The 13,059-nt window shown below is 37.1% G+C and overlaps 1 protein-coding gene across 1 annotated transcript in view; it reads left to right on the forward strand.

Moving 5' to 3' along the window:
- The window catches only part of EPB41L4B (erythrocyte membrane protein band 4.1 like 4B), a 180,192-nt gene that overhangs the window by 71,769 nt on the left and 95,364 nt on the right, over nt 1–13,059 (forward strand). The window contains exons 3-6 of the mRNA XM_067291164.1: nt 3,739–3,781; nt 5,915–5,993; nt 9,146–9,190; nt 10,669–10,721. Of these exons, the coding sequence (XP_067147265.1) occupies nt 3,739–3,781; nt 5,915–5,993; nt 9,146–9,190; nt 10,669–10,721 (220 nt within the window). The remainder of the gene's footprint in view (nt 1–3,738; nt 3,782–5,914; nt 5,994–9,145; nt 9,191–10,668; nt 10,722–13,059) is intronic.

The following is a 13,059-nucleotide window of genomic DNA, read 5'->3' on the forward strand; positions in this document are numbered from 1 at the left end:
GAGTCTATTCAAGGCCTTCTTTATGCATTATAAACTAGCAAAGCAAGCCAGCCAAAAAGGGTGAAATCCAATTTTTTTCCTTTACAGGTCACCCTTGAGGGCTGTATAGAACAAGACCAGGAATTTTCATTGTTTTATGAAGCAAGTGGGGAGCCAGTGGAATTTGCAAAGCACAGGTGTGTGGTGGGTTTGTGTCAACCTGCGATACTGCCACTTGCAGTCTTCTTTTGGCAATTGCTGTCATCCTTATGTAGGCTATTCCAGTAGTTACTGTTTATTTGCTATACCTTGATACAAATACATCTTTTCCTCACGTGTGACTATTATGTTTTGAGAAAATACTGGCTGCTATCACTTGTAAAGCATTGAAGTATTTCTTTTTTTCTGTTCAGATAGGTAAAGCGGGTGATCAACAGGTAAATGTACTGAGTTAAATCTTCACTTCCAGAATTTTAATGAATCTTAAAAAAAATTTTTTCTTTCAGTTGAAATCGGTTGGTATATATTTACCATTTCTGTGTCTGTCTGGCAGAAATTTCTAATCATTTCTTAAAGCCTAAACATGTGAGTCCTGAAGAGCTATTGTTCTATTTCAGTTCAACATCATAGAAAGCACTGTTCATTTGGCAAGACAAAGAAATTATACTGCGATTAAATAGGAGTAAATGGGAGCTAATCCAGCAGTTGAATTTCTAGCTTGCCTGACATAGAGGATCAAAGTAATCATAGAATCTTGATTACCTGAAAGTTGACTGAGGGTTTTTTCCTTCTCCCTTACTGTGGAAAAGTAGCGTAGATGCTATCTTCCTTTCATAACACAGTCTCAAAGCAATCACTTCCTTTCCTCCTCCTTATTCTGCGCTGATACTTTTGAGTCCAGACTGGACTAGGGGAATGTAGCATTGTATAATTGAAATGACTGTGGTCAGCCTCATTCCCACACAGTGAGATCCAGAGTTATGTCTCTTTGAGTTTGGATCCTGGAACAAAGTGCAGTTGTTCAGTCCGAGCACAAGACAGGCAGAGCTACAGTAGGAGGTGCTGAGAGGATAAAATCCCCCTCTGGTTTTATTCAGTTTCCTAGTGAGACTTCTGAATTCACCCCTTTCCCGTTTTGGAGTCAGCAAGCGGTATGTAACCAAGCCCAAACCTTTTTGGCTTTAGCTAGGATGCTATGAAATCTTCAACTCAATTTTTGGAGACTTTCTTGTGGTTCATTCAGAAGTGTTTTTGAGATCACTTTCTACACCCTTGAGGTACTCAAGACTTAAAAGCTGGCACTTACAGCATTTGTTGCACCACGGGAGAAGACTAGATTTTCTCAACAGATGTATTGTGTTACTGCTTATAACTACCATCTAGAAAATTTTAGCTCTAAGGGAGGAATAGGATGACAGAATTACTTGAACAGAGAGGCATTTGGAAAGTTGGCACAATTGCTGGTTTGAAAGAACCCTCAGACACTGTCTAAGACGAAGGAATGTTGAAATTCAGCCTAATTTTCACAGAAGTTGCTGACTTTTAGTTCACAAATCTTCATGAAAATTACCAGGCTTGGGAACTTGGGGCCTACAATGTTGCCAGTCCATGTTCTACTTTAGTATTTTTATTTTGTGGGCTCTCTGGTGGTCCCCCTCATGCATAGCTATGATGCGCAATGTGAGATGTAGGGAAAATGGCAGTTAAGTCTTGCTTCTGAAATAAGATAAATTTAATGCTTGCTGTATTTTATCTCCTGGGGCAGTCTGCCTCTCTGACTGTTTGAATGCATATAGTGAATGAGCCACTGAAATGGTTTCCCATCTAGACTATAGTCTCTTTTAATGGTCTGTGTTAGTAGTTAGTTCCTAGAGTCTTAATACTTTAAAGAAGGTTTAAAAATAAGTATTTACACTTGCAATCACTTAATTGATTGGAAACTTGCTGCTATGTGAGTTTTGATTTACCTGGGATACCACATTCCAAGCTTGGGAATATAATATTAGCTGTTATTTCATTAGAAACTATTATAATTCAGACTGTCTGGTGCTGGTTTCTGAATATAGTCATAACATGAGCTACAGCTGAAAAAAGGTTGAAGGTTTCTTGCCTGTAACATTGTGGGTTTTTTTCTTTTTTTTTTTTTCATGTTTGGCTTTATTTAACATTAAGCTCAACTTTTCTTTTTATGGGATCAGCTTATATTGAATTTGTGAGTGGTGGTTTATCTTTAGCCAAGATGAATAGCAGAGAGAGAAGGTTTTTGCTGCTAGGTATTTGAAGCATAAAAATTTAATCTGCTCTGGAGGTGTGAAAGTAAGTGACTTGTATAATTTCAATTAAAAAGGCAAAGTTTCAGTGTTGATGGTCTTTCCTTTTCAGAGATACGAAATTTCACGAAGCTACTGTGTACTGCTCTGGTTTCTGGTGTAATTCTTCATATAAGACCTAAGTAGAGATAATTATTTGCAACTCTAAGGAGTGTATTTGCATGAGCTGCTATAACATTTTGCTTCCACTCTGATAGTGATTTCTCAAATCTGTAAGGTTGGATTACTTGACAGCTTCACCAGAGGGAGTCAGGCAAATCTCATGCAAATAAAAGCACCTTCAGAATAATTGTTCCATTTCTCTTTCTTTCTCTCCTTTTCATATGACATGTATTTACCTTACGGGTCATGCATTGGCAAACTTTTGAGCTATACCCTTGTACCTGTGATAAATAAATTTTTGCCTTTGCTTAAGACATAATAAATAGATACTGACGTTGCTGTCCAGCAAATAATTTTTCATATGCCTTTAGCCATAGTAAGGCAGTATTAGTGGAATACTAAGTAGTTATTCAGTAATTCACCTTTTTCTGAAAGTGTAAATGCTTCGATAGGGAGAAAGGAAATGTTTTTTCCCCTAAGACTTTGTTCCACAGTACCTCCTTTACTGTTTTTAAATAAATACATATATATAGAGAGAATAGCATTTATTTCAAGGAAGTCCAAGTACTCTTTATTACCTTGTGTGATAGGAGCATTTATGTTGGGTTGCTTCATACTGTAGCCTCACAGTGGGGCATTGCACAGAGTCTGTCAAAGATTTAAGCTAAAATTACACCACAGTGTTTATCGCTACTCTGCTGTAGACCCCATTTATACTGATGAAAGAGTGCATCAACTTTGCTGGGAAGCATGCTTTTTTGTCACTACAGCTGCACCTATTCAAAAGCTTCTGCTGTTGGTTTAGAAAAAAAAGGAAGGGGAGGTATTCATGTCTTCCCTCCATGCTTTCAGTGAGGGCTAAGTCTTCATCCTTATCATGAACAACTTGGCTATGGAGCAGTGGAAGGCAGAAGAGCACAGGATCTGGAGGCTCTCCATCAAATAGGGGAGCTGAATGAATGAAATCAAGGGGGTTGACCTGCTGTCCTCAGGGGCATTTGGGCAACAGCTGAACTTGAGGACAAAAACTTATTTTCCTTGCCCACCATAGGCCAGCTTGTTTGGACTTGAGTTTTCCTCTCTGAAGGAATGAAGCTTCCATGGAAGAACTGATGCACTTAAAAGTCAAGTTTTCCCCCTTGAAAAAGGGTGCCAGAAAGTTGGTAAATGTGTGAATAAACACTTTCTCAAATATATAAAAGTATAGCAAATAAGTAGAGCAATATCTCCTTCTAAGAGACATTTTTCTGTTAAATTTTACTCTAATTAGTTTGTCAACAAAATCTTGAATTTGAACTGTTTTTAAACATGAGTTTTCTTTTTTTAGCACTGGTTGGACCATTCTAAACTCATTAAGAAGCAAATAAAAAGTAAGTACTCTGTATCTGCCTGTTTATTACTTCCTTAAGAATTTGAACTTAGAGTATTTGAACATGATTGTGAATGTCTAAATATTGCCTTTAATAGAATGAATATTTTTTAGAAAATGGATTTAATTTAATGGCTAGCTGGTTGATTGTATTTTTTTTGTCTAAATACAAGAGCATTTATGAGTAATAGACCAGTCTTCAGTACTTCTCATTAAACATATCCTGTTTGACTGAGATGGAGTAGGTTGCCAGGTAATTTCAGTCTGATCTGTGAAATCAGGTTGCCTGGACACAGATCTTGGTTTCTGTCACTGTTTCTGATCCATAACAGATTTTGTTTTTGTTTTGTTTTGTTTTCCTTCAAAGGTCAACTAGGAAACAATTTTATTCTGTAACGCTCCCCCTTACCCTCCTTTTTTATATATTATAAATAAAACTAGTGGAAGTAGCTGCTGTTTTATGAAAGGGAGTTTTGGGTGGAGGGGTTGGGTTAGCATGCCAACTTGTTTGTGGGAATTGGCTAAGGCAGGTAATTTGCTCCTGGTTCTCTGATAATCTGGTTGCAGGCTTGGATACAGTACGGAGTCAGCACTGACATGTTTTGTTAAGACTGTTGGCAACTGTCATAGGCCAACTGATAATACTAGTGTTATGTGATTAAAATAAAATACAGTGCTTTGCGAGGAAGTTGTTAACCTGCTTGCAGGACTTGGGATGGGTACTCGATTTCTTCAGTGGTATTTTGCCTCTTTCTGAGAAGTATCAGAATATTGAGAAGATCTTTGTGAACAGTGGTGCTCTTTTTCTAAGGCTTTTAAGACAGTTAGCTTTCACCCCTCACTATGTGGGTGTTGGTCTGCTAGAATAGGTGGTAAAGATACCTGCTACTGGTAAGTTGTTGGTGGTTGGCTTTCTCTCACGTTTTCAGCACATCAGAGTCTGCTTTGCCCTAAGTGGCTAAGTGATTTGCAGGTGCATATTGGGTGATAGCTTTGTCCTTTTCTTGATCTGAATTAAAATGTGGAATATGAAAGATTCCATAACTCCTTCAGCCAGTTTAGTTGTACTATTTTCTCTGTGTTTAATCTGTGAAAGGCCTGTATTAAAAACAAATTGGCCGAGCCCTGGACTGAGGAATGCTGAAGAGGGAAGGAACTTGATGAGTATTGTAAAGGTCTGTCTTGCAGCAGAAAACATTTCTTTACCTTGCATTCAGGGGGTGCTTTCAAAACAGTGCCTCTTTCATGATGGGTGTTGCTCACTGCTCTGGTTTTCCAGCAGTGGGCAAGTAAGTCCTTATCTTGCTGATGCCGACCTTTACTGGTGGTGTGCAACTGTCAGCCTAGAATACTATAACCTATCTTCTTAGGGATATCCTTGAAAACAGTACCAGAGCTTTAATCAGTGGAGTTTTGCTGCAAGTCTTCTAGTAAAAAGGATTGTTAATAGGTACACAAATACTGTGGTGGTGGGTTTTTATAGAAAACCTTAAAAAGATGAAAAATAATCATTTTTCTAACACTCAACATACCAACAGGCTGTCAGCTTGGAAGGTGAGGCTTAGGCAACTGAGAATGTATGGGTCACAGTCTCATGATAACTGGGTAACATTCTATTATCTACATTAGATAGAAATTCAGACCTGGTGTTTGGCTTCTTGCATTAGAAAACAATAATTCTTGCAACTCCACTTCATGGAATTTGTTAGCTTACTGTGTTTTGGGTACCTTTCAGAGTCCCTCCAGAGCTCTTCACATTATTTCTCTTACCTGTTCTTCTCCACATAAATCAATCTAGCAAAAGCTGATCATCTGGATTTGTTTGTATTTGTACCTGGTGACTGAAAATGTCTCCCTCTCCCCAGCAACAGGTGACATACCTGGTAGCATGCTGGAATTATTGCTTGATTAATGTAATGATTAGAGTATCGTAAAGTATGCTAGTCATCTGAATTTTTTCCACTGCATGCGTTTTTAAGTTTAACCACATGAAATATATGTTTCTTTGAAGAATTTAAAAATAGGCTTCATTTTGTGTTTCTTGGGTGGTGGGGTGGTGGCTTGTTGTTCTGCTTTAGCAGAACCAAACTAGTGTAAACCTTTTTTTCCCCATTTAAAATCTCTGCATATACAGTTGGACCTCCCTACACGTTGCACTTTCGAATTAAGTACTATTCATCAGAACCGAACAACCTTCATGAGGAGTTTACAAGGTAGGAAATATGCATTGTTAAATAAGCAACTGAAAGAAGGGTATTTAAGGCGTCTAAGGCATATGGGAGGTGTAAGCCCATGATTTGAGTTTTGTTAGTAAGAGTGATCATTTTGCCTGACTTCTTAGCTGTTTTCCTACTATCAGAGAGACATCACCTTTCTTCTGTGCTGCCAAATATCATCCATGAGCCTCTCAAAGTGTGTTAATCTATAGAAAATGTTGTGTTCTAGTACTTTGAAGTTAGCAAAGAAAGGCAGTACTGGGTGGGGAGAGCTGCTGCTGGGAGACAGCTGCCCTTTTCAGCAGCAGCACCTGCCAGACCTGTGCGGAGATTTTCCATCAGGTACTGCTAAAACTCCAGTTCTCTGCCTTGTCCCACCTTGCTCTGAGCCTTGGAGCTGAACTAATAAAGATGCAGAAGTGATAGAATTATGGGAAGAAGAGATGGTTTGAGTTGGTTGGTTTGTTTAATCTCTTCCCCTTTCCTACGAGTTCCCTATGCTGCAGAAGTTGTAAGGACTGTATTGTATAAGGATGACTTAGAACACGAAGGGATCTTTGGTTTGAATCTGATGGGCTGTTTTCTGGGCTGTGAACACTATACTTTGCTGGTTTTATGGAACCCTGGTGTGATCTGTAGGATATTCTGAGAGTTAGGAAAGGAGAAGCTGGAGGAAAAGGTTTTGCTTACTTCTTGTATCTGCCCTGTTTCTGTCTTCTTTCTGTAGTAATCATCTACCATTATGTTATTTTGTCTTTTTTTGTTGTTCTGTTTCTCCCATTCTGGTATTTTCTACATCTTTTAATATGCTTGGCATTAATCGCTGTACTCCCAAACAGACTAAGGCATTTAAAGGTTGTTGATTGTTTTAGTTTGTGTGTATGTGATGTTTATGTGAAACTTAGAGCCTGCGAGCCTCTGTGTTTACTGTCTTCTTTCCTATCTGCTGTGTTGATCATGTATTTTTTTTTCACTGCTGAGACAAGAAGATCAAAGAGCTAGTTGTCATGACCTGCTTATGAAACTGCCATGGAGACCTTAATGTTCATTATCAATTAGGTGCAGCAGTGATAATCCAATAAAAGAGCATATTCCTGTATATTGCATAATTAACCTATGGAACTCCCTGCTATTTATGTAATTGAGCATTAAGATCTTAGAGGATTTAAAAAACAAGATAATCAGTGGGCTTCTATAATGAGAAAATGCAGTTAAATTGATAGGAATAATAGATATTTTTTGAAAATTGATATAAGCCTTCATATATCAGGGCGCATGTCTGACAAGTATTAAATTTCCCCTGCAGTCAAATTACTCCATTACTGTCTACCACAAGATTTCTTGCTTAATTCTCTGAAGCATGTGATTATAGTCACTGTGGGATGTGTGTTTCTGAACTAGATGATCACTGAGGTGGATCTAGTAAGGCATTTCCTATATAAGTATTAACCTCTGGTGCTGAAAAATGGTATTTCAGAAGACTATTTTAATTAGAAAAGCATTTTTATCAGCTACATTTTCAGTACTCTGAGTAATATTTTTTTACTTATAAGATTGACAGAAAACCACTGTGAAAGTGGGGAAGGAAAATGAAAACAAGTTGGAAATTGATTTTACCGTGAACAAATAATTGTATTTTTCTTTTACATTGGAGGAAAGTAATTTTGAATGTTTTTTCTTTTTTTAAGAATCTTTATGCTGGCTGGACTATATTTTCCATGTAACAATTTAAATAAAAAGTAAAGATCAATAACTATATTTTCAGAATTATTGAAAGTGGAAATTGAATGGGAGTAAGAGGAGGAAGAAAAAAGATCATTATTAGTAATGATAAAATGATCTGGGTGGTTAGAGATTTCCTGCACGGAGGTGTTTGTTGTAAGTAAACTCCAGTTCCTATTGCGGCTGTAAATATCACGTTCTCATAATTAACACAGTAATGGGAGAGTGTTGGAACTCCTCTTCCACTCTGTCCTTTTCTAACTTAAAAACACAGTTAAAATTCAGTGCATTTTGGAAGACATTTGGCACTCTTATGGGGCCTAATTAGTTAATTTAGTTAGAAAAACAACAGAGGAAAGTGTATGCATAGGTATGTTGTGGAGACTTTTTTTGTGGAGACTTTTTTTAAGGTATTTTGCTTATTTGGGATACCAAAACTTGAGATGCAAATCTGCATCAGTCAGTCTGCATAGAGGAACAGGAGCAAGAGTAAGCCCTGCCAACCAGAGCAGATTTGAACTGATCTTCACTGTGTTCACACCATGTCCTCTGTGATGCAAAATATTTCCTGTGTCCATCTGTCTAGCATCCTTTGTAAAGATAGGTGTATGTTTGCATTTAACTCTGACCCTCAGTGCTTCGTCCTGTGTTGTTTTAATTTGCCCATTGGAAGCCTCACCTCTCAGTTTGGAGCAGAGCAGCACAAAGCCTGCTTGTGCCATCCTGTCCTGTACAGTGTTCTTGCATGGCCCGGGGCACTTGTGTGCCTCAAGCCCCAACTCTGAGGGACTGTGATACACAAGAATGCACAGAGCTGAAGATTAACAAGAACTTAAAATACTAGGCTGTAAAAATCTGCTTGGCCTTCTAAATAAACGTATGGGTTGCTTTCTGCCTGTGGAATCCATGGAGTTCAGGTTTCTCTTACTCAAAACTTTTCTGTGATGTTAAATGAAAATTCAGTCAGAGCTTTTGCTTTTGCCCAGCTTGAACTTTATCCGTGTTCTGTATTTCCATTTGAGAAGGTAGCCCCAGATTCTTCATGCCTTTGCCTGTGTTTTCTCTCTAGATCCCCTAGTTCGAGTAAGACCCAATGCAGGAAAGCATTGGAGTATCATTAACTTAGGATGCTGAGGTATGTGTTCCGAGTGCAGCACGTTGTTTCATTGCTACCTAAATAGCAATGCTTTGGACAGTGTACGGAGCACAGCCACTAGGCGAAGAATGGTCTCTTCTTCCTGATTTTAGTGAAAGCTATGGGAACTTTGAAGGTTGCAGGGCATATCTGAGTGATTCCAAAGATCACTTTTGTTTATGAGCAAGTTTATGGAAATGTTGTGACTACTTACGGATTGCTGTGCTTTTCCTTTGGGGCTGGAAAGATGACATTATAAATACTTTTGACCTTTTGCATTTTCATTTGTCAGGTACCTGTTTGTGTTACAGCTCCGGCAAGACATTCTATCAGGGAAGTAAGTACCTCTTTGCTCTTGCCTCTGTACTTTAAAGTATATACAATAGATAATCTCTGTGATTTAAAACGTTACTTTAACTATGCTTTCTTTTTGATCCTTTCTGGTATTCACATATAGATGATAAACCTGGTTTACAATTCCAGATGCATTTTTTTCTTTACAGTGCAGAAGTATATGGCTTTATGTGCATCATGACTGTATTCTTAAAAAATAGAATGGAAAAAGAACTTTAATGGAGTGACCAGGGATAAGAATGTGTCCATACCCATGATATTGTGCCAGGTGTTCTACCTTATCATTTTAATAATCTATTATTGTTAGTGCCTGGTTACATATTTAAAGATATAATTACTAGTGAGCTAGCTAGCATTAAAGACAGAAAATAGAATAGCTTTACACAAACAGTGGTTCAAAAAGAGCCAAAGTTGACCCCACCATCCTGATCATATTCAAATGCCGTAATTGTTGATATTTAAGCTTGCAGTTATTGAAGTAAAAAACAAAGGAGCAAAATAAGGCCATTTAAAGAGAACCGGCAAAGACTGGAACTTATTTTTTAGAACAGTGGTTGTTTTGATACTGGATGTTTTGTTCTATCTGGGAAAGGAGATAGGAAACTTCATATATTGTTTATATATTTTATGGGAAGTACCTAACATCTCTTTTTGTTGAGAGAATTCCTATGCAAAAGTATGGCCTTCTTGAAAATGACCTATTTCATTATGTGGCATATAAAAAGAACTTGATTAATAACAGTTTATGGTACTGTAAATATTGTGTATAACTGCTTCTGTGAGGGCCTTAGAAGGTTTTGACCTGAACCCGAAGATTACTGTTGGTTGAAACAATGTGAAGATAGATGAGGATAGTTAGACTACTACATAAATAGAGCAAAGAATGTCTTGATTTTTTTATGGCTATTGAAATGTAAAATGAACTTGCCAGATTTTTCAATATGATAGATAAAATAGAGGAGGAAAAGATTATAAAGTGGTAGCACTTTTTTGTACGAGTCAACTCTGCAAAAAAATATTTTGTGTGTTTATAGTCTCACCCTGGCCAATAAGTTCACACCTTCCTATATCTATCTATCTCTCTATATATATTTTAATTGCAAAGAAAAAAAATATGTGAGTTCTAAAATATATTATTGGAGCAAAATCAATTTCTTATTCCCACTTAATGTTGTCTGCATTAGTTTAAGCTTGCCTTATGGTGGAGCATATCACGTGTTCAGTGATATTGAGAATGTATCAAATTAGGAAATAAGTATATGCCTGTAAAAATTAATTTTAGATAATTCATATCATTAATAGCTTGTGGTATGAGTGACCTTGTGGAAGGTAATGTTTCCGTTTCTAGTGGAGGTTAATGTTTCCATTTCTAGTGTCAGACTACTTTTTAGCTGTAAGGCAGGAAGAACTCACTGAGAAAAGAATGACATAATTTTTATAGCTTGTTTCTTTCCTTTTAAGACTGAAATGCCCGTATGAAACTGCTGTTGAACTAGCAGCTCTGTGTCTTCAAGGTATGTAATTTTTTAAAAGTGATTTGCCTTAATTTATTTTAAAAACTTGCCTGCTATTTTCTTTTCAAATGTTGTTACTAATGATTTCGTATTGATCATATATAAGTGGTATTCCTTTCCCTAAGGAGAAATAGTTGAGGGAGATTGCTTTCCTGCCTGCTCTGCATTCATAACTTCAAAACTTATGTTAGCCACTGTCGGCAAATTTGATGAGACATAGAAGTCTCTAAAGCCAAAATATACCAGGGGTTCATGGAAACTGGGGGCTGAATAGAGGAAAAAGCACCCAAAGAGTGCCCCACGGGGGGAGAAACTGAGGTCACTGAGACACTGAGTTGCAGAAGCTGTGTTGCGCATTCAGGTTGATGAGCCAGCTGGCCCATGCGTGCACACACATGGTGGCAGCCTGGTCCCTGCAGGTGTAGCCTGGAATGGGCTGTCTCTTGCCCGGGAATTCTTGGGAGAGAAATCATGTGCAGTGTGTGAGAAGGAAGGAGATGGTTGCAGGGCCTGAGGGAGGGAACTGCAGCTACTGCAGAGGAGAGAATTATATGGAAAGGGAAGAACTAGAATTGTTTCTGTGTCAGGAGCAAGGGTAGCAAGATTTTTTAAAAAAAGAAAAAAAAATAGTATTAGGATACGAGGTTTCATTAGTTTATTGTAGAAAAAAGTAGGGTTTTATTGCCGTGACACATTAATACAAAAACTCACTCCGTTTCAGGAGGTTTATGTTGCAGATGGAGTGGGGAAGTATGTAATGAATGAAGCTCAGGTCAAGCTCATTTTTTCCAGAAGAATGTGCCATAATCTAGGTCATTCCAGGCATATCAGCAGCAAAATCAATTGACATGAAAAAGATGGGTCCTATTCCACTTTGTGGTTGGCAGTGGCACATGGAGTGCTTAGGCAGAGTCTCCTAATTTAGTACAACAATAAAGATAACTCAGTGATTCCAGATGAACTTGACAGTAAAAATGGGGAATTCAGTTCAAAACAGCAGCAGGAGGAAATCTTAAGTGTGTAATTTTTTTTTAATTTCCATTTGCATCTCTCTGGCACAACTTGGGTTGTTAGGTGTGCAGGGAGCTGCTTGCTGTAGGCAAACTCCTTTTGTATTTTTGAGATGGACAGGATCTGGATCCTGTGTTTACTTTGATTCATTGCTTCCATTTTCACAGATAAAAACACCAGTAACCTCATCCCTGGTCTAGGCAAGGAGAACCAAGCAAAGAATAATAGGTTGATGCCACAACATTTCGGGTAGTAATTAATACCTGTAATTACTATGTAAATGTAATACAATAGCTATCCATCTGCAGAACATAGGTATTTATAAAATGTCTCTAGTTAGCTATCCAAACTAATATTTTTCAAAGCTATATTTAAATTGTGGTAGAATTCTTATATTTTTCACCTTTTTTCAGTTTTGCATAGCAATAGCAGTAAGTCTCTCCAAAATAATTTAATCTATTGGCACTGTAATATATTATCTCTGCTTGCATATGCTGTAATAGGAATTTTTTGTATAACGTTACATTTGTATTGATATTGGAAGCTTTTAATTAAGCAGAAGTGTTTAAAGAAATGTAAAATGATTACTCCCTCCTCCGTAGTTACATTTGCCATTTAAAATCTAATCTTTCATCTTAATTTTGCATTTCTAAAGCGAAGAAGCTAAAAGGCTGTTTAGGAATTGGTACTTGAAATCCTCTGAAAGAAGGACCTTTTTTCTTTATGGTACAACTTTAAGCTTTATTATGTTTTGTTTGTAAAGGAAGTTGTTCTGTTACATTATTTCTTTCATTGTTTCTAACAGCTCCATAGGCTGGCATTTTGTATGGATTATCTTTGAAACGACAGAAATTGTTGTGTTGTTGCCAGTCCTATAAAGGAACTTCTGTAGAAAACATCAGTTTGCAGTATGGGATACATAATCACATGCTTCACTTAGGGGTTAGTCTACATAAAGGCTATAATCAAAGAAACTTGTATCATCACTGTTATAACAAGTTTTTAACTAACTCATTAGTCTCGTATGGTTTTTGCTTTTGTTTTTAACCAGGTATACTTTTGGAACTATTAATTAAAACTGAGGGGAAACTTCCTCTCAGATTTCCAGTTTTCAGTTTTTTTCATAAGACCTCTTGATATGATAACACAAAAGGGGAAAAAAAATTTGCACTAAGGAATCAGCAGTATATTTACAGATAAACATATTTTTGTACTTTTTAAAAGCTTTTTAGTAAACTATTCCTTTTTAAAAATGTCCCTCAGTTTATGCCATTATTTATTTAAGAACACAGATGATTAATATTAACAGTTTATGTCACCTTTAAAA

This window comes from Apteryx mantelli, chromosome 2 (genome assembly GCF_036417845.1).
Source record: "Apteryx mantelli isolate bAptMan1 chromosome 2, bAptMan1.hap1, whole genome shotgun sequence".
Taxonomy (NCBI): Eukaryota; Metazoa; Chordata; class Aves; order Apterygiformes; family Apterygidae; genus Apteryx; species Apteryx mantelli.